The 19,433-nt window shown below is 42.9% G+C and overlaps 4 protein-coding genes and 1 pseudogene across 5 annotated transcripts; 2 read left to right on the forward strand and 3 right to left on the reverse strand.

Annotated features, from left to right (window-relative positions):
• Window positions 1-181: 181 nt before the first annotated feature.
• LOC109477731 (tyrosine-protein kinase ABL1-like) lies at window positions 182-3,000 on the reverse strand. Its single transcript, XM_019779077.1, has 4 exons — window positions 2,571-3,000; window positions 1,610-1,733; window positions 577-1,226; window positions 182-543 (listed from the first exon to the last, which is right to left on the reverse strand). The coding sequence occupies exons 1-4, from the start codon at window positions 2,998-3,000 to the stop codon at window positions 182-184; spliced, it is 1,566 nt and encodes a 521-aa protein (XP_019634636.1).
• A 1,281-nt stretch (window positions 3,001-4,281) lies between these two features.
• Window positions 4,282-5,940, forward strand: LOC109477732 (annotated as a pseudogene).
• Window positions 5,941-6,824: 884 nt separating this feature from the next.
• Window positions 6,825-11,922, reverse strand: LOC109477749 (calmodulin-like). Its single transcript, XM_019779095.1, has 6 exons — window positions 11,805-11,922; window positions 11,118-11,256; window positions 10,861-10,977; window positions 8,163-8,306; window positions 7,824-7,949; window positions 6,825-7,390 (listed from the first exon to the last, which is right to left on the reverse strand). The coding sequence occupies exons 2-6, from the start codon at window positions 11,238-11,240 to the stop codon at window positions 7,214-7,216; spliced, it is 687 nt and encodes a 228-aa protein (XP_019634654.1). The 5' UTR covers window positions 11,241-11,256; window positions 11,805-11,922; the 3' UTR covers window positions 6,825-7,213.
• Window positions 11,923-12,370: 448 nt separating this feature from the next.
• LOC109477918 (calmodulin-like) lies at window positions 12,371-15,204 on the reverse strand. Its single transcript, XM_019779385.1, has 4 exons — window positions 15,086-15,204; window positions 14,187-14,337; window positions 13,285-13,416; window positions 12,371-12,924 (listed from the first exon to the last, which is right to left on the reverse strand). The coding sequence occupies exons 2-4, from the start codon at window positions 14,316-14,318 to the stop codon at window positions 12,760-12,762; spliced, it is 429 nt and encodes a 142-aa protein (XP_019634944.1). The 5' UTR covers window positions 14,319-14,337; window positions 15,086-15,204; the 3' UTR covers window positions 12,371-12,759.
• Window positions 15,205-15,779: 575 nt separating this feature from the next.
• LOC109477892 (calmodulin-like) lies at window positions 15,780-19,200 on the forward strand. Of its 2 annotated transcripts, none has more exons than XM_019779355.1 (4): window positions 15,780-15,881; window positions 17,327-17,502; window positions 17,933-18,064; window positions 18,986-19,200. In XM_019779355.1, exons 2-4 carry the CDS (start codon window positions 17,350-17,352, stop codon window positions 19,145-19,147), a joined length of 447 nt encoding a protein of 148 aa, XP_019634914.1. In that variant the 5' UTR covers window positions 15,780-15,881; window positions 17,327-17,349; the 3' UTR covers window positions 19,148-19,200. The 2 variants fall into 2 exon arrangements, with proteins under 2 accessions (XP_019634914.1, XP_019634913.1); XM_019779354.1 differs by having other exon boundaries at window positions 15,784-15,897.
• Window positions 19,201-19,433: the final 233 nt, after the last annotated feature.

The raw sequence follows: 19,433 nt of genomic DNA on the forward strand, positions 1-19,433 counted from the left end.
TTGCTATGAATTTAATGCGTTTATCAAAATGAAAATAAAAAAGTTAGACATGACAAAAGTACAGAATTATATTATATATTTTGTGTTGTCATTATTCATAGCTTTCCTTCTGGTTTTATCATTTCTCTATCTACCTTATAGAAGGCAAGCTATTTTGGTACAACTTTTTGTGACCACTAAATCAAACTGTGGTTTCCTTTTCCCCAAACTGAAGATCTATCTCATGACGACATTCTGTAAGTTTCTGTTCCAGTTCCTCAGGTGTCGGTCTGGCCGACGGCTCTTCCCGCCAACACGACCTCATGACGTCATACAGCCTGTCCGGACATCCCGGCGGCTTTGGCAGACGCTTTCCTACCCTCAGGAACTCTACTAAGTTCGGATAGGTGAGCCGGACCATCTCCTGATAGTTGGGCTCCTCTCCAAACGCCGCGATCTCCCACAGCAGCACGCCGAACGACCACGTGTCGGACTCGCACGTGAACTTACGACATTTCAGTGACTCCAGAGCAATCCACTTCAGAGGCAGGAGCTCTTCAGCTCCTATGTTAGCTGAAATGGTGCTGTACACGTCACGGGCCAGGCCGAAGTCGGTAAGTTTAGCAACGTCATCTACATTGATGAGAACGTTCCGAGCGGCCACGTCACCGTGAGCGATAGGAAGGCGTCGGAGCTCCTCCAGGGCACGTGACATGTGGACAGCATAGCGCAGAACATTGCTGAGGAGAAGAACGCGATTCAAGCGTCGACGTTCGGTTTGTTGCTTCAATCGTTTTAGATGTTGCAAAAGATCACCACTGGCATATTCCAGGAGAACACACTTTGGCCTGGACTTCGTGATGACCCCAAACAGCCGGACAATGTTGGAGACTCCGTTATTGTGTTCTTGGTTTTCGTGAACAGCTATGAGTGCGGCAACTTCTCGACAGAACGCTTGATAGTACTGTTTATCCTCCCCACGCACGGACTTAACAGCTACAGTCACTTCAGCGTTGTCAATGCGGAGATGGCCCTTTCTGATATGTGCAAACGTACCGAGCCCGATCAGCTGACCTAGAGTCAGATCCTTGGCCTCCCTTTCCCATCGGTTGAGCCAGCCGGGTTGTAGACTCTGTGCTAAGTTTTCTTCCATGATACTAGTCAGTTCGAGTAGAGCCTGTGCCTCCTCTAAGCCCTCTTCTTTTTCACCTGAGTAGCCCTCTTCCACATACAAAGCACCACCAACACTACCGACACAAACAGGACCAGTAAAAGTGGTACAGAGATTTGCAGCGGCAGTTGGAAACTGTCGGTTTGGATGACCTCGCACCACTGCCCAGTCCAGGGCGCCTCGCACGTACAGTTTCCGTCCACGTGGTGACATGTGGCGTTGTTCTTACAAGAACACGCATGCTGACAATGATCCCCGTACCGACCACTTGGGCACGGCGTGCTACAATCTACGCCAAACCAACCTTCACCGCAGAAACAATAACCGTTGATATTGTTGCTGCGGGCCCCATTCTGACATTGGCATTCACTGCTACAGTTCTGTCCAAACGTGCCGTGTGGGCACCAAGTCTCGCACATTGTCCCAACGTATCCCGGCGGACAGACACAGCCGGCCCACCGTTCACAACTGGCTTCTTCTGGACAGTCGCAGTCGTCTTCGCACAATTCACCCGTCTTCCCGGGAGGACAGGCGACTGCCTGAAGCTCGTAACTTGCGACAAAGACCCGTTCGTCTTCTGTAACTACAGTACATGTGTAAGTGCCATTGTGTTCGGACCGGATGCTTTCTATTCTTACCTGATCTTCTTGAGTCCTCTGTAACCACGTTTTGGTTCCATTTGGAAATCCCCACATCATCCTTTCGACGGCCAGATTGAAAGCTCTGCATTCCAGTGTCAACGAACCCTTAATGTGAATCTGTCGCGAGTCGCTAGGAGTCGCTTTGATGGCAACGGTACTGTGAGGTATGTCGCAGACAACACCTTGCCATCCAGGCTGACACTTACAGGCCCCGTTCAACCCATGGCAACGGGCTCCGTTTTCACATTCACACTGCTTTTCACACATGACGCCATATTTGGTGGGTGGGCATCCTTTGGGCTTAGCGTCAAATTCCAGTCGAATAAGATGTGTGACCTCGTAATGCACATAATTATTCCTGACCGGCAAAGACAATTTTAGTTTTGGTAGGTTGCATTTGAGATTGTACGATTCGCGGGCTTCTAGAGACTGGAGCTTGCGAAAAGAACCGGCTATGTCAAGCCGTGTGGTCAGATAGTCGAAATTCGAGCCCACGTCACTTGTAAAATCACATTCAGCACTCCCGTCAGTGTTGAGAACTGCGAGTTCAAAGACTGCTGCACCGTCAGGCGAGGAGAAACATTGGAGACATTTCCCACGCAACACTCTAGTTGCGGCCTTGTCTATTTCTGCTTCACTTGTGACAGTTGCGGCAAACAGCACACCACAGTTGCTACCGGCGTGGTAAAATGCGGAGTCAAATAATTTACGAAAAGAACCCCGAATCGTACTTGTGAATGAAAGAATTCCTCTGTTCTTCTCCATAATCTCAAGCGTACCTTCCCCATCGAAGACCGGACTGCCAGGCGACTTCCCGTTAGCCAGAACCGGCGTTTCGCAGGTGTCGTTGTAAACAGGCGGGTATCCTTCCACATCCTGGACGCGTATATCCACGCGTCGCTCTTCTACCTCTCCGGCCGACCAAATGACATTGACCGTGAGGTTGTACATCGGACTAACGTCATAATCTAACGGCCGTGCAACTGTGATCCTACAGGCGGTTATCATGAACCGGCGGTGCCTGTCTCCCTCGACAATCTCACACTGAACGTCGTCTTCATTCATCTGAGAAGTGGTCAGCACTCCTGTAACGTTTGTTCCGATAGCTGCATTTTCCGGGACAGTGGCATAGAGAGGAGTTGCTGAACAAGGGACGTTGGAGAACGCCAACAACGTAACGATATTGACTAAGCTCTTGAATGTCTGCATCTTGAATGTGGTCACAGGGTGCGACTGCTGAGCTTACACGCAAAACTATAGCTGCTTTGTCTCAAGTAGAAACGTGACAAAATCAGGACTTTTCTCACGGTATGGAATTGAATGAAATTATTATGACTAATCAATGAAGTCCCCTCGCTCATTTTCCTGGTTTAAAAAGAGGAAGCATTTGATGAGGTCACACATCCCTTTTTCGTTCCGTTGTTTAAACACGTGAATATTCAATGTATGGCAAGTAAACATTGGACGTGTTCTAAGTACAAGGCACATACCACAGCTAGTGCAGTTGCTTGGTAATATATTGCTATCAATCAATAGTAAGTTGGTAATAAGCCGGCGAACATGCAGCAAGGTTTAGTCGTGCTATAAAGCTAGTAGCTATCAGGCCACACCAAGTAAATTTTATGGATGACGTCCGCGCGCGCATTGATTTCGGCCTGTTCCTAGAAAAAAAAAACAAGAAATTCCACTTCCTGTAACTATGACCAAAGAGTCACGACAGTGCCACAAATCGTCAGATTGACGTGGAACCCGTAACGCGAGAACAGGGCAGAACGACAACTGCTGTTCCACCTGATTTATTGCTGTTTTGATTACGAATAAAAAATTCCTTGCTTGTTACACTGTATCACCTCATTCAAATTGTGCCCTAACATTTGTCGTCTCTTAGTATATTTCTTATCTAGGCATCTTGTTTTTTAGGGCCCTTCTTGTTTTTTTTTTCGCCCTCTCGCATTAGATTTAGGGTCTCCAAAGGACGTCATCCATAAAATTTACTTGGTGTGGCCTCATACAAAATAAGCTGTTTCTCTTTAGACTTTTACTAAGAGTGGTGTTAATGAATAGGATATAACATGTTTATTTGTTGAGTTTTTAGCGAAAGTGCCCCTGATGATATTTGTTTTGTGAAACAGATGAGATTAAAAAAATACGTAATTACAGGTTGTCACAGTCACCTAGTTATCTGAATTCCACATTGCACTAGGCACAAAACATTCCGACATGGAAACTGACATATTTTAATCAAAAAGTTTTGGCAACTCAGAACGTTTACCTAGAAACGTTAGGCACGAAATCTACAAACTTAAAAACCTGTTTTGTACATAGTGTCTATCATCATCCATTACCAGAACGTTGGATACAAAAGAAGCTGATATTTTTCTTGATTTCACTTGATAAAACGGGAAAGTGGCTAAAAAGCCAGAGTCTCGTCCGAGGCCACAAGCATAATAAGGGAGCTCATTCTGGTGTATAGCTCACAGACATACCACCATGGTTAAGGTAACTTCTTACCCCCGTTTCCTTACATAAGAATGAAGTCTTTAAAAGGATTAGGGATTCTCTCAGACAATTTTACTGGTAGTGAAGAAATTATGTTATCATTTTAAGAAACTTAGAGTTAAAATTAAGAATACAACACCATCTTAAAAGAGTTCACTTAGAGTGATCAAAACTTCAGTGAAAAAAGTTCGGATGATTGTTTTAGAAACTTGGCTACCAGTAGATAAATAAAAGGACGGTAAAAAAATACTATACAGCATGATTTTGTTTAGTTTACACGTGGCAAGTAACTGCCTAGCCCTTTTATGTTTTAACTAAAAGAAATGTGCAGAAGCTAAACATAGAGCATAATGTAATTTACAAAATAATACTTGGTGTACCCTTTACCCTGTGTTATATTTTCAGACTGTCCTGACCTTCGGTCTGGTGACTGCCATCTTGCTTGTAGCTGGCGACGTCACGTTTACTGCTGAAATTCCTCAACCACAAGTTGATCAAGGTATTATACATATCATAACGTCTATTCTTATTTCCGCCGTGTACCTATAAGTGCTACGTATACATTAATGTGTTATATTCAAAAACTTTTCAAAAATGTCTTAAGTGGTAGCATACATGTAGCTGTATATGTTTAACTATGTTGGTTAAAGAATGATACCTATAAGCACTTATACATAATATAGTATCAATGAATAAGGTTCTGTACAATGTATGTATTAATTTTGTACTGTAAGTTACAGGTACATTTACCTTTATCTGGCGTATATAGTGTAGGTGTGTAATGTGGATATACGCAGTGTTTCCTTTACTGTGCAATCATGAAAAATACAAGGTATGTTCAATGTATTTACTGTATACAGATGAAAGTTTGAACCCTGTGAATGTTGGCGGCCCGACGGACGACCCAACCCCGGCTGCCGCTACGTTCCAGGACTGTGCAGATCTCTACACTGTACTCTACTGGACCAACACGGTACAGAACGGAGTCTTCTCCATCAAACCTGAGTCTTCCACCGACCGGTTTGACGTCTACTGTGACATGACTACAAACGGCGGGGGATGGACGGTCATACAGAGGAGGTTTGATGGGAGACTCAACTTTTACAGACGCTGGGCTGACTACAAAAATGGGTTTGGGAGGGTCGAGGGGGAACACTGGCTTGGACTGGATAAAATTCACAACCTGGTGTCTCAGAATAGCTACGAGTTGGCTGTAGAGTTGGAGGATTGGGAAGGGAGTGTGAGATATGCTATATATGATACGTTCAGCATTGGGGATGAGGGTACAGATTATAGGCGTAACATAGGGGGTTACAGCGGGAATGTTGCTGACTCTATGTCGGCTCATGACGGTATGAAATTCAGCGCTAGAGATGTGGATAACGACATCTCCAGTAGTCGTCACTGTGCCCAGTGGTACGGGGGTGGCTGGTGGTATGAAACCTGTGCTCACTCAGCCCTGAATGGTGCGTACTTCCAGCCAGAAGACTATCATGGTGCCGACACGGGGAGGGGAATTTACTGGATGAACTGGAAAGGGTGGGACTACTCACTGAAGGCCACCAAGATGATGGTGCGACCTCAAAACTTTATCCGCAAACTGTAACTGAAGTGCGGATGCTTGTTCCATTCAAGCATACTCAAACTTTATCAACATATTGTATCACCTTAGTAAGAGAGGCGTGTTAATACTATCTGATTATGTCTCGTTTCAGTGATATTTTGTGTCATACCGTGCGATATGAAGCTAAGGCATCCAATACAATTTCATGTCGGCGAAACAAAAATATGAGGAAATTTACCTGATATTGACATTTACTTCCATTTCTTAGCACATTTTCGTAAAGCGTTGGAATTTGAAGCGTTTGAATTAAAAATATAACGCAGAAACAAGCTACGCGAGGAGTTCCTTTATTTTTTTTTGTACCAACAACAAACAGATAGAACCAGCCTACGGTGCGAAACAAGCAATTGTTTTCCGTCATTTTTGCCAGAGATTTTTTGTCACAGATATCAGTATGCTAATATTGGGATAGGTTTGGATAAACTTACCATATGAAAGAAATTGCCCGAAAATTGACTTTGAGAATCCAAGTTTTCTGCCCTAAAAACAGTGCCGTCATTTCAACACAGAGTTCAGACTTGTTAACGTGTACGCAAGGCGGGAAACACATGGATTAAAGTGCAAAGGACGCGGTCACCGGCCATGATATTGACTTTGCACCTTGTGACGGGGATCTACGTCAGCCAAAAGTAAATATAGTTTTCCGCCCACTGTATAGAAAGCTTTATCTGTATGCTGCAGTTCCGTGTTCTACAGCTTTGTTGACAGTTAGAGCGTTTGTGCGCTCGTCAGTCCGGTCAGAAGAGTAGCGGGTGAAGGAACTGAATGAACCGATAGGTGTCGCTGTGTGTGTGTGTGTGTGTGTAGCACTGTATATGTGGGGGAGGGGGCGGAGCTACAGTATAATGTTTAATAAGCTCTCAAAAATAATTTTCGACCCAATTAAATCAAACATTAGTACAGCAGTTTTTTTAATCACCTTTATTCTCATTGTCTCATCACATGACCACCTCATTAAATTTAGCTTTGCTACGAGCTTAGCAACAGTTGAACAATAGACCAGGATCGTCTCATATTTCCTGATGGTGGATAAAAGAAATATGTACGTTTAGACTATTTGGTCCACTGAAGTTGATGCCTTTAAATCAGATGTTGGGCTAGAAGATATATTATTGCTTTCTGTCAGCAGGGTTTTACTGAAAATCACCAAGGCTGACTGTCAGAGAAGCCTGGCGGTCAGAAACCATTACAATCATCCATCCCAACATCTTTACTCAGAGATCAAGGTATCTCTCTACACCTCTACACGAGAGTACACTCTACGCGAGAGTACTTTAGAATGAAGGCTAGGATGCAGACTCAGGCTTGTTGCTGCTGAGGAGAAATGAACTTGCAGAACTCGTCAAAAGACACCTTGCGATCCGGCCCTCCGATTTGAGTGATCACGTCCTCCAGAGCGTCGTCTGGCATGGGGCCTGCACCCGCCATCTCCAGGAGCTTCTTCAGCTCGTCTTTTTCCAGATTCCCGCTTCCGTCCTGAGGAACAACATCAGGGGTACTGCATTAGCACGTCAGTAGAGCGTATTACGCCTGTGCGATATGTGCATAGCACATGCTAAGAACGTATTGTTTAAGGTTGTGTTGGAATAGTAGTGTGTCAAAAAAGACATGAAACGGACAAAATTCAAATTCTGATGCAACGTTGACCAAACATCCATTTGAAAAAGTGGTTTGGCTCATGCAGGCAAAGTACGTTTTCTGACATGCTGGTAGCATCCAAAAAGCAATGCTTGCACTCACGTGACTGCGACCGTAATCACGTGAGTCCTCCATACTGGATGGTTAAACTCTGAAGTCGCGTAAATTGGAATTTGTAGTAACCGCCATCATGCCGAAAATTACTATTTTAATAACATAGGTACATCATCCTAAAACTTTATTGGTTGATAATTATTGGGCAATAACTTACGGTATCCATTTGTTCGAAGGCCTGCCTGAGGGCATCAACAGGGGGCGGCATCGACATGATGAACGCCACGAACTCGTTGAAGTCGAGAGACCCCTTACCGTCCTTGTCGATCCTTGCAAAGACAACCTGCATAGAAAATATACAAAATCAACAATGGACAACGTAACGACACATGTCATTTTATCCCAATAATCTGATTTATGTAGATGAACTCAGCTTGGCTATCTTTTAAAGACATTTTCTGTTCTTTGGAGGAATAGTTCATTGCGCAGGGGGTTTTTAACACTGTGCCACCATAATAGACATGATGTCATAAAAAAGACCTGAATTACTACTTACGTCTATCATTTGCTGATTGGGGGGTTGCTTTCCGGCTTGAGTCAGGGCTTTGGCCAGCTCAGCCTTGCTGATAGTTCCGTCACCACTGGTGTCGAACGCTTGGAAGACTTCCCTCAACTGTTCCTCCATTTTGTCTGGGTTATTCTACAAGACAATATATGAAATGTTTAAGTATTGCATAGAGTGTGAACAATGTATGAAATGTTTAAGTATTGCATACAGTGTCCCTTTGTCTCATTTGGACTTCTAGCGTCAACAGCTGTTCCAGTGTAATTCTCCTACTCATACAACCAGTCCTTAGCCCTGTTAACAGACAAGGACACATAATTTTGTCACTGTAGTAAACGATCATGTATGACACTGCAAAACGAGTACTCGAATGTGGCTTGGACTGTTACTAGTTCAATAGTCTTCGAGCCGCATGGACGAAGTATGGTGGAAATTCCATAGGTCCAACGGTATGTTATCCCACATGATTTGAAAAGGAGGTGTGTAAGATCATTGTAGACAACACAGTTTGCCTTCAAGCGCGTAAACTGCAGCAGACCTTATGTAATTGAAAGTTAATTATCGAATTCCCTTCGACCTTGAAAAGCTGGGGAGTGGGGGGTAGTAAGAAACAGAGAAGTTATAGTGTTGTGGAATAAAAGTAGCTAAATCAAAATCAAACGAGACAGTCATGCGGTTTTAGCTGTTTCCCACGTAAGGGGCGTGGCAGATTTGCTTCATAGCGTTCTGGGCGTTGCCAAGATGACTCACTCATGTATGGCCACATGTGCACTATGACCTATAGCCTCACTTCAAGCATACTGAGACTAGAAATGGTGAATAAGCGAAGACAGATTAACTGAAATATGTTACACCAGGTGTTTGTTGGAGGTATACGATTTTGCATTTGATCTCCACTTTGCTAATATTATTTTGTCAACAGAAAAGGAAAAAAGATTACCCACACATAGGTACTAGTATACGTACTCAGAAGTTAGAATTTTTTTTATTCCAACATGTAATCCCCAGACGTGGTGACGACACACTCAAGTTTTTTTTCAACTTATATTAATGCCGCCACCAACACAGGGTACAAATACATGACAGGACAATACTCATTTACACCTGAGCCAAGTGAGAAAAGTCGTGTGAAGTGCCTTTCCCAAGGGCACAAGATCGGTGGCATGTCAGGACTCGAACCCGGGACTCTTAGTTCCGAGTCGCGCACTCTGCCGCCCGGCGCCACACGACCTCACTTTTTTGTTTTACATGCATTTTGCTAACATTGTCCTTGTCTGTTAGTAACTCAGGTTTTGAGTCGAGTAATCTGTTCAACAATCAATGCATGTGGGCAATGTCACGCCCACCGTACTGAGAAAATTGTCTAAAAACCGTTGTTTTTTCCACTACCTTCGTCGCTAGTTCATTTGTGACAAAGTCAAGATATCCTTGTCTCAAATAATAAGGTGTCTCTTGTACAATTTCTAGATCTTACCTTCTGTTTCTGTAGAACACAGACGGGGCGACTTGTCTGCTACTTGGCGCTGTCTCAAGTGAGTTAAGATAACTGGCACAACCAGTTTTAGCAGCCGATACTTAAAAGTCACCTTCATTTGCGAGCAAATGCAACATGATCTCCACCATTAGTCATCGACAATTCTAAAAACCAAGTATAGGCGTGGTGGTGGTGTCTTGGCACTGTACAGTGCCTCCTCGATTTTTATCGTAACTACTATCGTATACAAGAAGTGAATACCGCGAATTCATACTCAAAACATTTAATAGGTATTTTTGGTAGGGGCAGAAGAACAGACTCTTGTCGTCTGGCACCCCTAGTATTTTCATTGACATGTGCACTTTTCTGATCCCGTCAGCGAAACGTCCCGCCGAGACCGTGGCAGGATGGGTGTGTCGGAGTAACCTTTAGAGGCAGGGATTATCTTCACCCCACTGCACACGGCATGTCTGGTTAGACTTGTCGGCAGACAGTCTTGCCAAAAATCCAAGTTATGGAGTTTAACTGATATAGATAAGCTCTCGGTCTAATTGGATTGGTTTACGGAACATGTACAACACAAAAAAGCGACACATTACTGAATGGCTTGAAAGATATTTTAGTAAGGAAAAAACTTTTAGGATTTTAAAGACTGTGCATGCGGCCCCATGAATTAACCGATACCAGATGGCATTCATATTTTTGATGGATACATAAAGTTGACTATTACCTTAATCTTATATGGAGACCATAGTTAATCTGACGGATAACTTTAATTGTGTAAGACTAGCTGTCCCGGGTTCTTGGACCGTGCCCGTGCCCTAGAGGATGTAGGCCCCCTCATTTACGAGGAATTTTTGGTGTCTGGCCAAGTGTAACATCCAGGGCAAGTCCATACATGGTCAAGGGTAGACAATATTCACCTTCTGACAGGCCGTAAACGTTCTTCTATTTGCAGAAAGCTGATGTCAGTTAGCAATCACGTGATCGCTAACAGACCATCACGTGATTGCTAACAAACCATCGCGTGATTGCTCAGAGAACATCACGTGATTGATAACAGTCCATCACGTGATTGCTAACAGACCATTGCGTGATTGCTTAGAGAACATCACGTGATTGATAAGTCCATCACGTGATTGCTGACAGAACATCACGTGATTGTTAACATAAAAGTGCAGTTTTGCAGATGAAGACACATACGCAGTTACGCACCGTTATGTCTCCACCGTCATATCCTTGTTCACTTGGAAGATGCGTTTCGCAAAACTCCATAAACTGAGAGAAGTTTATGCTTCCCGTGTTGTCCTTGTCTAAGATTTTCATAGCTTCCTAGAAAGATACAACACAAGTAATAATTTCTTTTGTATGACGTTTTATCTACTTTCTCTTTCACACACATCTAGAAGATTATTAATTAATTTCTCCCGCAAATTTACATTAAAAGGAATATGCTATTTTTTTTACCCTACCTCAATTTTGTCATCAGGAAGATTGTGGCCCATCTCCTTGAGAGTAGCCTTGAGTTCATCTCTGGTTATCTGTACTTCTTCACTTCCGCCAAGTATATCAAACAGTTGGTCACCGGCCGCCATGATAATCAGCTATAGACTGTACTTGATATGAAGTGACTTGATAATGATAATGATACTTTAAACAAATCAAAAGAAAAACATGAATTGTATGTGTGAAGACATATTTGCAGATTCGATTACGTGACTTTTCATGAACATTTTAATGTATTTTCTTTCCTTGTTTCATTCCATAATCTCTTTTTTTTTCATAGCTAAATCGTTCAGCGTTAGCAGGTTATACCATTTCAGACCACCGAACTGTTACGTCATGGGGGCATACGTCATATCCGTCAAATCTGTTTGACTGTGGCTGACTAACACATACCGAAGCAGTGCTGTATATATATAGTATACATGTGTTAAAATTATTCGTTCAGAATCGGTAGCCATTATGTGTAATTGATGAGTACACGTAGATACCATACTTATCAAATATATTATGCACGTAGTCCAGTTTAATGCATCATTCTATTTGAAAGGGAACATTTCAAAATTTCAAATGCAATTTAGCATCCCCTATTTCTAAAAGGTAACTGTATCTACGATCTGTGCCCCAATAGTAGAACTATGATGTTGAGAACGTACCTTATGATGTCATGAGAATATGGTGAGGATTTGGAGAGGTGTAAATAGAGTATAGATCAGGATATGTAGTGTACAGACAACACAGACAATTATAGGCAACTTGTGTGTGTTGCGGTCAGAGGTTGATAGTGAGCCACACCTTTGTATAGAGTCATTGGTGCGCACGGATTGGGTGCAAACTCGCTGGGTCAGATCAAATCTTTGATTGTCAAAGCTCGAAGCTAAGTTTGTACCCTACAGGACTAGCCTCTACCAAACACCGCGGATGGCTGAAAAAAATAGTAGAAATTGGTCGCATATTGGATCCTCTCCTTTATTTCGGTCAATTTCTACTACTAGTATTTTTCCAGCGATCCGCGGTGCCTGGTAGAGGCTACTATAGGACCACATCAATGTTCAATCACACCTTATTTTTGTCTGGAAACAACTAGTTTAAAATACCTGCTGTTACTGTGCTATTACATGGTACATTACTGTTTCGTTTATTCAGTCTCAGTTACTCTAGAGCTAGCAAATTCTTTACTAGGGATCTGTAAAGATGTAAAAAAATTCAAATACTTGAGCAATTGAGGTATCACCAGACACCTTTATTGTTCATACAGTACATGTATGTTGCTTGTCACAAACATTACGTATTTCTGCAAGTCTAGTTTTTTGTTCTCTTTTGCTTCATATTGCAATCGACAAAACCCGAAGTATATTACAGTATAGTAGCAGATTGGGTCTGGTTTGTGTCAAGAATTTAATATAACCACGTTCATCAGACACCAGCCTGGTCTTAACAAGAAGCTTCTTCATTATTGTACAGGGTGGCAGAACAACTAAGCTGTCTGGAGAGCGAGGCTATACTCGTAGAGAACTATATTACTGGGCATCATACAGGGTGGTAGAAGAAGTAAGCTAAGCCCTGGCTAATGTCTGTAGAGCGAGGCTATACTCGTACAGCACCATATTACTACTGGGCATTGTTCATCAGGGTTATGAACTCCTCAAAGCTGATGCGACCGTCTTCCCCTCCGAGCTTCACCGCGATCTTGTCCAGCATGCCCTCGGACACGTTCTGGCCGGTTCTCTTAAAAATCTCCCGGAGCTCGTCCTTGCCGATGTAGCCACTGCCGTCCTGGGTCAAAAGAAGTGGGGGTCATTAACTAAAAATGTTCTTGAAAAATTTACATGAGGAACTTGACAAATATGTCATGGGCTGACTTCTTCTGCTTTGATTGTAAACGCACATCGTAATCTCGTACTACATGTAGTATACGAGTGTCGAGGTCCCGAGTTCGAATCCTGCCATGACGCCTTTGGGAAAGGCATTTAACACGAATTTTCTCACTTAACTCAGGTGAAAATGAATATAGATGTTGTTTGTTCATGCGTTTGTCTGTGTTGGTGGCGGCATAACAATAAGTTGAAAAAAACTTGAGTGTGCCGTCGCCACGTCTTGTGATAAATGTTGGAATAGAAAATAAAAATGCCGTACCGTGTCCAGCTCCTCGAAGGCCTGCCGCATGCCCGCGCCTGCGTCTGGAGGCGGCTGCATCTGGCAGAACTCCATGAACTCTGGGAAGTTCAGAAACCCGGAATTGTCCTTGTCGAGCTCTTCCATGGCCATCTGGAGGGGCAGTGTTTTGATTGATTTGATTAATTAGACTGTAGAAAATGATACAACAGGACGGTCAAACTAGAGGCTATTTTTTTAAGTCTGGTAGCTGGACAATATACAATAAGAACAGTTTACAAATGCTCATTCACGATGCGTAGTAACATTGAAGAAACATGCATATATATGGTAAGCAAATAACTGTTGTTTACTCTAATACTCTAAAACTACGTAAATGAAGTGAACATTCCAAAACCAAGCCAGGAAGCATCGACACGTTATGATATTCTGTTAAGGCCACACCGATTTAATTTTATGGATGACATCCTCTGAAGACCCCCAAACTAGTGCGCGCGGGCGAAAAAAATAAAAATCCGGCCAAAAATAAAAATGCTACAAAACCACAGGAATACAAACCTGGTATTGTGAATTTGGCGCATTACATAGCGACGTATACGACAGGCCGACACATGCTGGATTTTTGCGGAATATATGAATCGACACTGCTGTACGTATGTACTGAGTTCTTGAGTCTTGGAGCTTCGGTAGCCTGGCTGCCGTCAACCAGAGTTATCACCACCATGCACTACCCAGGCCTAAAGCCAGGCCAGAGCCTCGGAATACGTGATCTTTTTTTTTTTTTTTTTTGAGATCGGGCGAAAATTAATGCGCGCGCGGATGTCATCCATAAAATTAAATCGGTGTGGCCTAAGAAAGAAAGCTACAAAAATTACTACTGAGTACTGTGCAAATAATCATCTGAACAGCCATGAATGAGTTACCTCCATGAGTTGTTCGGTAGGGTTGTACCCCAGTTTAGCCATTGCGTCCCTCAGTTCGCCCTTACTGATCTTGTTGTCTCCGCTGGTGTCAAACTCGTCAAACACTGCCTTATACTTCTGTAGTTCCTCCATCTTCCGCTAGGATTTAGCACTGGGGGGAAAAGAGCCCACTGTTAATATAAAACATATATTCATATGCATGAGCTTGCAGGCGCTATAAATCGTAGCAGGCATATAAAGGTGAAATATACCATGTACTGGGCGAAATTGATGGTACTACCCCTTGCTAGCATTGACGCCTGGCGACATTCTTGTGTAATGCATGTGTACATGAATAATGCCAACATTTAATATCGCCTTAACAAACTACAAACGTTTGTGCTTACTTCGTGACAGATTCAATCTACTGAACACAAGAAATTAGAAAATTGTTCCTTATATTCATGACATAGACGTCGACCCACAAGATCCATAACGAATTTTCCCCCTTATGTTTACAAAAGTGTGGGAGGCTATGCATGTTGGTTTCTTGGCGAGGTTACAAATTCCGCCTAGGGCTAGACAATATGCTGATGGGGGTGGGGTGGAATGATCAAGCCATATGTATGTGGTTTGTCTTAGATAGCGCTAGAGATTTAGGACGCAACGCTTGTCAAATGAGCAAAAGGGTTTCAGACCCAACGTAGCGAAAATAACAAACAGTACGTGCCTTGACATTTAACACAACAGCGCATAACCCACTAAACTAAGGCCAAGTAGTGACGGCATTTCCTAAAAGTGACATTCTCGTTATGATTTCTTTACACCCACATGCACTGATTTGCTTAGATATCATATTATGTTTTATTTGAAAAACAAGTCGACAGATAAAAGACAAAAAGTATGTATAATCTACTTACGATCTCTTTCAGTGAACCAGTGACCTGTCGTCCGAGCCAGCTGTGCGTAAGGAATGAGGTAAACGCCCCTGGTCGGAGTGATTTCTGTGTGAACATGAGTTGTTCGACTGCTCGTACGATGCGCATGTGCGTCATCGGAGCTCTGACCAATGACAACGCCGCAATCCCAAGGTCTTTAAAGTTACCCAACAACTTCTCCAATCGGCCTGCACGTGTTTGTCTACAGAAATACGAGTCATCTTGTGGGCGGGGCCATTTCCAGTCCCTAGGGTTGTCATTTTAATTACCTATAATCAATTCCCAACGCACACATCTAGCTGCTATTATCAGCTGTATTTCGCACCGCATTTTGAGGTGTGTTTTCTTTGATCCATACGCCCTACCCCCTTCCCTCGGTTCTACAATGTCCTTGGTTGTACACTGATAATTGCACAATAGGTAAATGACCTTCTGTATGGCGATTCCTGTGTGTAAAAGATCGTTTCAAATCCACAGAACATTTAGAGAGAACCTATTGTAAATTATTACAAGATATTGAATAAACGGTGAAGTTTTTTTAGTTGCTACACAATATAAGAGAAACTCAGTATTAGAGGTAGTGGCCAGTGTCGGGGGAAAATGGCTGTCAGACAACTTTACAATTTTCAACCCTAACATCTGCTTGGAGAAGGTTCTTTAGAATGTGCCCGCGGGGCATGACTATTGTAAGCAGTCCTCATTGTGTTCCGTCAACCGTGTTGACCCTACCCCCTTTTAACATCGGCTTTCTGGAGAACAGCAGTTTGCAATTCTCACGGTAAGGCGTTTCACAGGTTAGTCTGTGTCTCTCTCATACACTTTGTAGACTAGCTCTTGAAATAACTTTTGAAGCATGATGGAATCCTGAAAATTGCAAATGCGTATCGTTTGAATTATTCATTTACTAGTTCCTGTTTTGGGTGTGTATGTGTCAGGGTCTGTTAGGTCTCTTAACAAATTCTTGATCAAGGTATGGCGGTTCACTTGACACATGTTTTACATTCTGATACAGTTCGCGAGCTTAAATCTTTTGAAAGCTTACATGACCGTGCAGTCTGTATGTATATACCAAAAACTACAACAATTTGAACAGTTACGGTAATGCACGGAAACATCCAATATCGGCAGTTGCTATGGGGGATGTATGAAAACTTGAGTTTAAAGGCCTTTTTTCGGGATCAGATGGCACATAGAAACAAACAGGCACACATACACACACACTCATACATGCATGTGGTATTCCGGACGGTTTGAAAGATTACAGAGTCGTGCAGTCTGTATGTGTACCACCAACTACAACAATTTGAACAGTTATGGTTAAATGCACGGGAGTATCCAATATAGGCAGTGGGAGATGCATCAAAAGTTTAAAGGCCTTCTTTCGGGATCCGATGGCATGTGCACACACACACAGACAGAGGGGCACACAGTGGCACAGCTCAGACATGCATGTGGTATTCTAGACGATTCTTCCCGGTGAAGTAAAAATTGTTTTATGTTCACACGAAGTCAAGGGGAAGTTTTCAAAAGGATTCCTCACCGGTGTGCCACAGTAGCCGTAGTAACGTTATGTATTGTTCCTTTTGGACAATAGACCATGGTGTCTATCACATTGTGAGGAGAGGGCTGCACATTTATGTAGTATTTAACACGCAGTCGGACATCATCAACAACAAAAAACTTGCGCGATTTAAGTGGTTTAGAGCACCATAAGGAGCTACACGATTACAGGTTTTCAGCATTTTTATTGGCGATTTTAGGTTGGATAACAGGTTCAGTGTACATTTAACAACCGTGCACGTATGTAATAACAATATGGTAGTGTCAACGTTTCCCGTGGATTCCGACGGGTGCTTGTAGATACCTTTTTTTAATGAAAACCTGTTCCTGTGGATTTTTAAGTCAAAATTGTCAAATTATATGACAGATTAGAACAGTTGACTCTGACACGGCTTTCCAAAAAATCCACAGCAAGTACCAACGCATGAAAATCAAATGTAGTATCTGAGATCTGACCATAAGACGAGAATGGAAGTAGGAATTGGGTTACTGCCACCAATATGTATGCAAATAGACGTGTCTTCAGACACATAATTATGTATAATTACGAATTCTGGGCACATACAAGCCGTACTTAAAAGCCTGTAATGCAAATATAAAGGCACACAGGAAACACACCACCCCCTTATTCTATACTTTGTCTGATCTGTTCTTCTTCTCCAGTTGAAAACAGCGTCGCTACAAGCATGGCTGAACACAACTTTTCTGACGAGGATCTGTCGAAGATCAGGGTGGTGTTTGATGGTTTCGATGTTGACGGGCAGGGGACCATCAACAGTACGGAGCTACAGGCCGCCCTCACCGCCCTCAATCCAGAGACCACCCCTGAGTTCGCCCAGGTAGGCTCACGGAATGATTGGTGATTTTTAAAGTGGAATTTTGATTTATTCAACATCCTTAAATCTCTACTCTTTTTTAACGAACATTAAATTTACATCATCTACAAAGTGATGAAGTAATCTTATATGAATTTGTTGTTTAAAAAGCAAAATACATGTACATGTATTAGAAAGATAGATTCTAAAGAATGCATAGAATAGCTTCTCGTGTTACACAAAGAATTCTTGTTTCTTTACACTGAGTTAAGATCAGAGAAGATATGTAATACTTTTCTTCAGTGACTGAAAGTAGTGATTGCTACTTGAAACGTCTGACAGTTTTCAAAATGTATCCAGTTGCTTGAGTAACAATTCCTTGTGTATCTCATTACCTGGATGTCTAACAGTCATTGCCGATGTTGTCTTTAAACTAATTTGTGACTGACCACAGGCCGTGATGAAGAATCTGGACGATGACCACAGTGGGGACATCTCGTTTGAAGAGTTTCTGGACATGGTCAAGTCGGTCAAGACCAAGCCGAGGGAAGACTCCCTACTCACCCTCTTCAAAAAGCACGACGCTGTAAGTCACATCTAACAGACTTTATGATACTAAATGGGTCCTAAACGAACAGTGTACACCTCAGAGTACAATAGAGAACCACCCACTTCCGTAACTATCTGGATAGATCGATGGCTTATCTTTACTGTGTAGTTTGGTTTACCGTAGAACGGAAGTTTCATATCTGTTCTCCGTTGTGAAGCGTACCGTGGAGTTAGTTTTAGTTTTAAGCTAGCTTTGCCCGTGCTGTACCGTATGTTCATCTTTCTTCTGCCTCATCATCTTTACAATTGGTGTACCCAAGGTACAGCCTCCCTATGTCATAGCCCCCCTAGAGTGGAAATAAGTCATTTTCGTCTTTCTCAGTCTGTTCTGTGTGATTTGTTGTACTGTAGAGTGGAAACGGTACATTCATCATTGCCTTGTGTTGTTAGTTGTACTGTAGAGTGAGAACAGTACTAGTACATCCATCTTTGCCTTGTGTTGTTTGTTGTACCGTAGATCTAGAGTGGGAACGGTACATTCATCTTTACCCTGTGTTGTTTGTTGTGCCCTAGAGCGGGAACAGTACTAGTACATCCATCTTTACCCTGTGTTGTTTGTTGTACCGTAGATCTAGAGTGGGAACGGTATATCCATCTTTACCCAGTGTTGTTTGTTGTTACCATAGAGTTGAAAAGGTACATTCATCTTTACCCTGCATTGTTTGTTGTACCGTAGATTGGGAACGGTACATTCATCTTTACCCTGTGTTGTTTGTTGTACAGTAGAGTGACAACGGTATTAGTACATCCATCTTTGCCTAGTGTTGTTTGTTGTACCGTAGATCTAGAGTGGGAACGGTACATTCGTCTTTACCCTGTGTCGTTTATTGTATGTACCAGAGATCTAGAGTTGGAACGATACATCCATCTTTACCCTGTGTTGTTTTTTGTACCCTAGAGCGGTAACGGCACGCTGAACGCCTCAGAGATCCGGGGAGCGATGCGTGAGAGCGGCGTGAAGCTGTCGGACCGCGCCATCGACTACCTGGTCAACAAGGCGGACACCTCGGGAGACGGGGAGATCAACTATCAGGAGTTCTGCAAGCTGCTGGGCCGCTGAGAACATTGACGGGAAAAGGCACCGACATAAGACCCTGTCGTAAATGGGCTTCCAAACATAGTCTCCACCAGACTCCTTTGCAGGCTCAATAGTAGAAATCGGTGGGCACCCAGTGCAGGATTTAGGGCTTGGTTTTTTTTAAATAAAAAGCTAATATTCTAGTCATTCACATGCTGAGTTGAAAAACCACACTATCCCATTGTATACTGACCCTCATGGAGCAAAAAATCCCAAAATTCTGACGGAAAATGGTTACTGGAAGGGCTCTGGGCTGATTTTTAGGGTA

Source organism: Branchiostoma belcheri, unplaced genomic scaffold (assembly GCF_001625305.1).
Source record: "Branchiostoma belcheri isolate BF01 breed outbred unplaced genomic scaffold, Haploidv18h27 scaffold41, whole genome shotgun sequence".
In the NCBI taxonomy this organism is placed as follows: Eukaryota; Metazoa; Chordata; class Leptocardii; order Amphioxiformes; family Branchiostomatidae; genus Branchiostoma; species Branchiostoma belcheri.

Bases quoted from the DNA above. Each gene is read 5' to 3' on its own strand.
- LOC109477731 (XM_019779077.1), bottom strand. From the start codon at position 3,000: ATGCAGACATTCAAGAGCTTAGTCAATATCGTTACGTTGTTGGCGTTC. The intron at 1,227-1,609 runs GTGGGCCGGCTG...TTGTGTCGGTAG, and splicing joins GAAGAAGCCAGTTGTGAACG to TGTTGGTGGTGCTTTGTATG. The intron at 544-576 runs GTGACGTGTACA...CAGCTAACATAG, and splicing joins TACCGACTTCGGCCTGGCCC to GAGCTGAAGAGCTCCTGCCT.
- LOC109477749 (XM_019779095.1), bottom strand. From the start codon at position 11,240: ATGGCGGCCGGTGACCAACTGTTTGATATACTTGGCGGAAGTGAAGAA. The intron at 10,978-11,117 runs GTAGGGTAAAAA...GTATCTTTCTAG, and splicing joins TTCCTGATGACAAAATTGAG to GAAGCTATGAAAATCTTAGA. The intron at 7,950-8,162 runs GTAAGTAGTAAT...TTTTCTATGCAG, and splicing joins CCAATCAGCAAATGATAGAC to GTTGTCTTTGCAAGGATCGA.
- LOC109477918 (XM_019779385.1), bottom strand. From the start codon at position 14,318: ATGGAGGAACTACAGAAGTATAAGGCAGTGTTTGACGAGTTTGACACC. The intron at 13,417-14,186 runs GTAACTCATTCA...CTGCCCCTCCAG, and splicing joins CTACCGAACAACTCATGGAG to ATGGCCATGGAAGAGCTCGA. The intron at 12,925-13,284 runs GTACGGCATTTT...CTTTTGACCCAG, and splicing joins CCTTCGAGGAGCTGGACACG to GACGGCAGTGGCTACATCGG.
- LOC109477892 (XM_019779355.1), top strand. From the start codon at position 17,350: ATGGCTGAACACAACTTTTCTGACGAGGATCTGTCGAAGATCAGGGTG. The intron at 17,503-17,932 runs GTAGGCTCACGG...GACTGACCACAG, and splicing joins CCACCCCTGAGTTCGCCCAG to GCCGTGATGAAGAATCTGGA. The intron at 18,065-18,985 runs GTAAGTCACATC...TTTGTACCCTAG, and splicing joins TCTTCAAAAAGCACGACGCT to AGCGGTAACGGCACGCTGAA.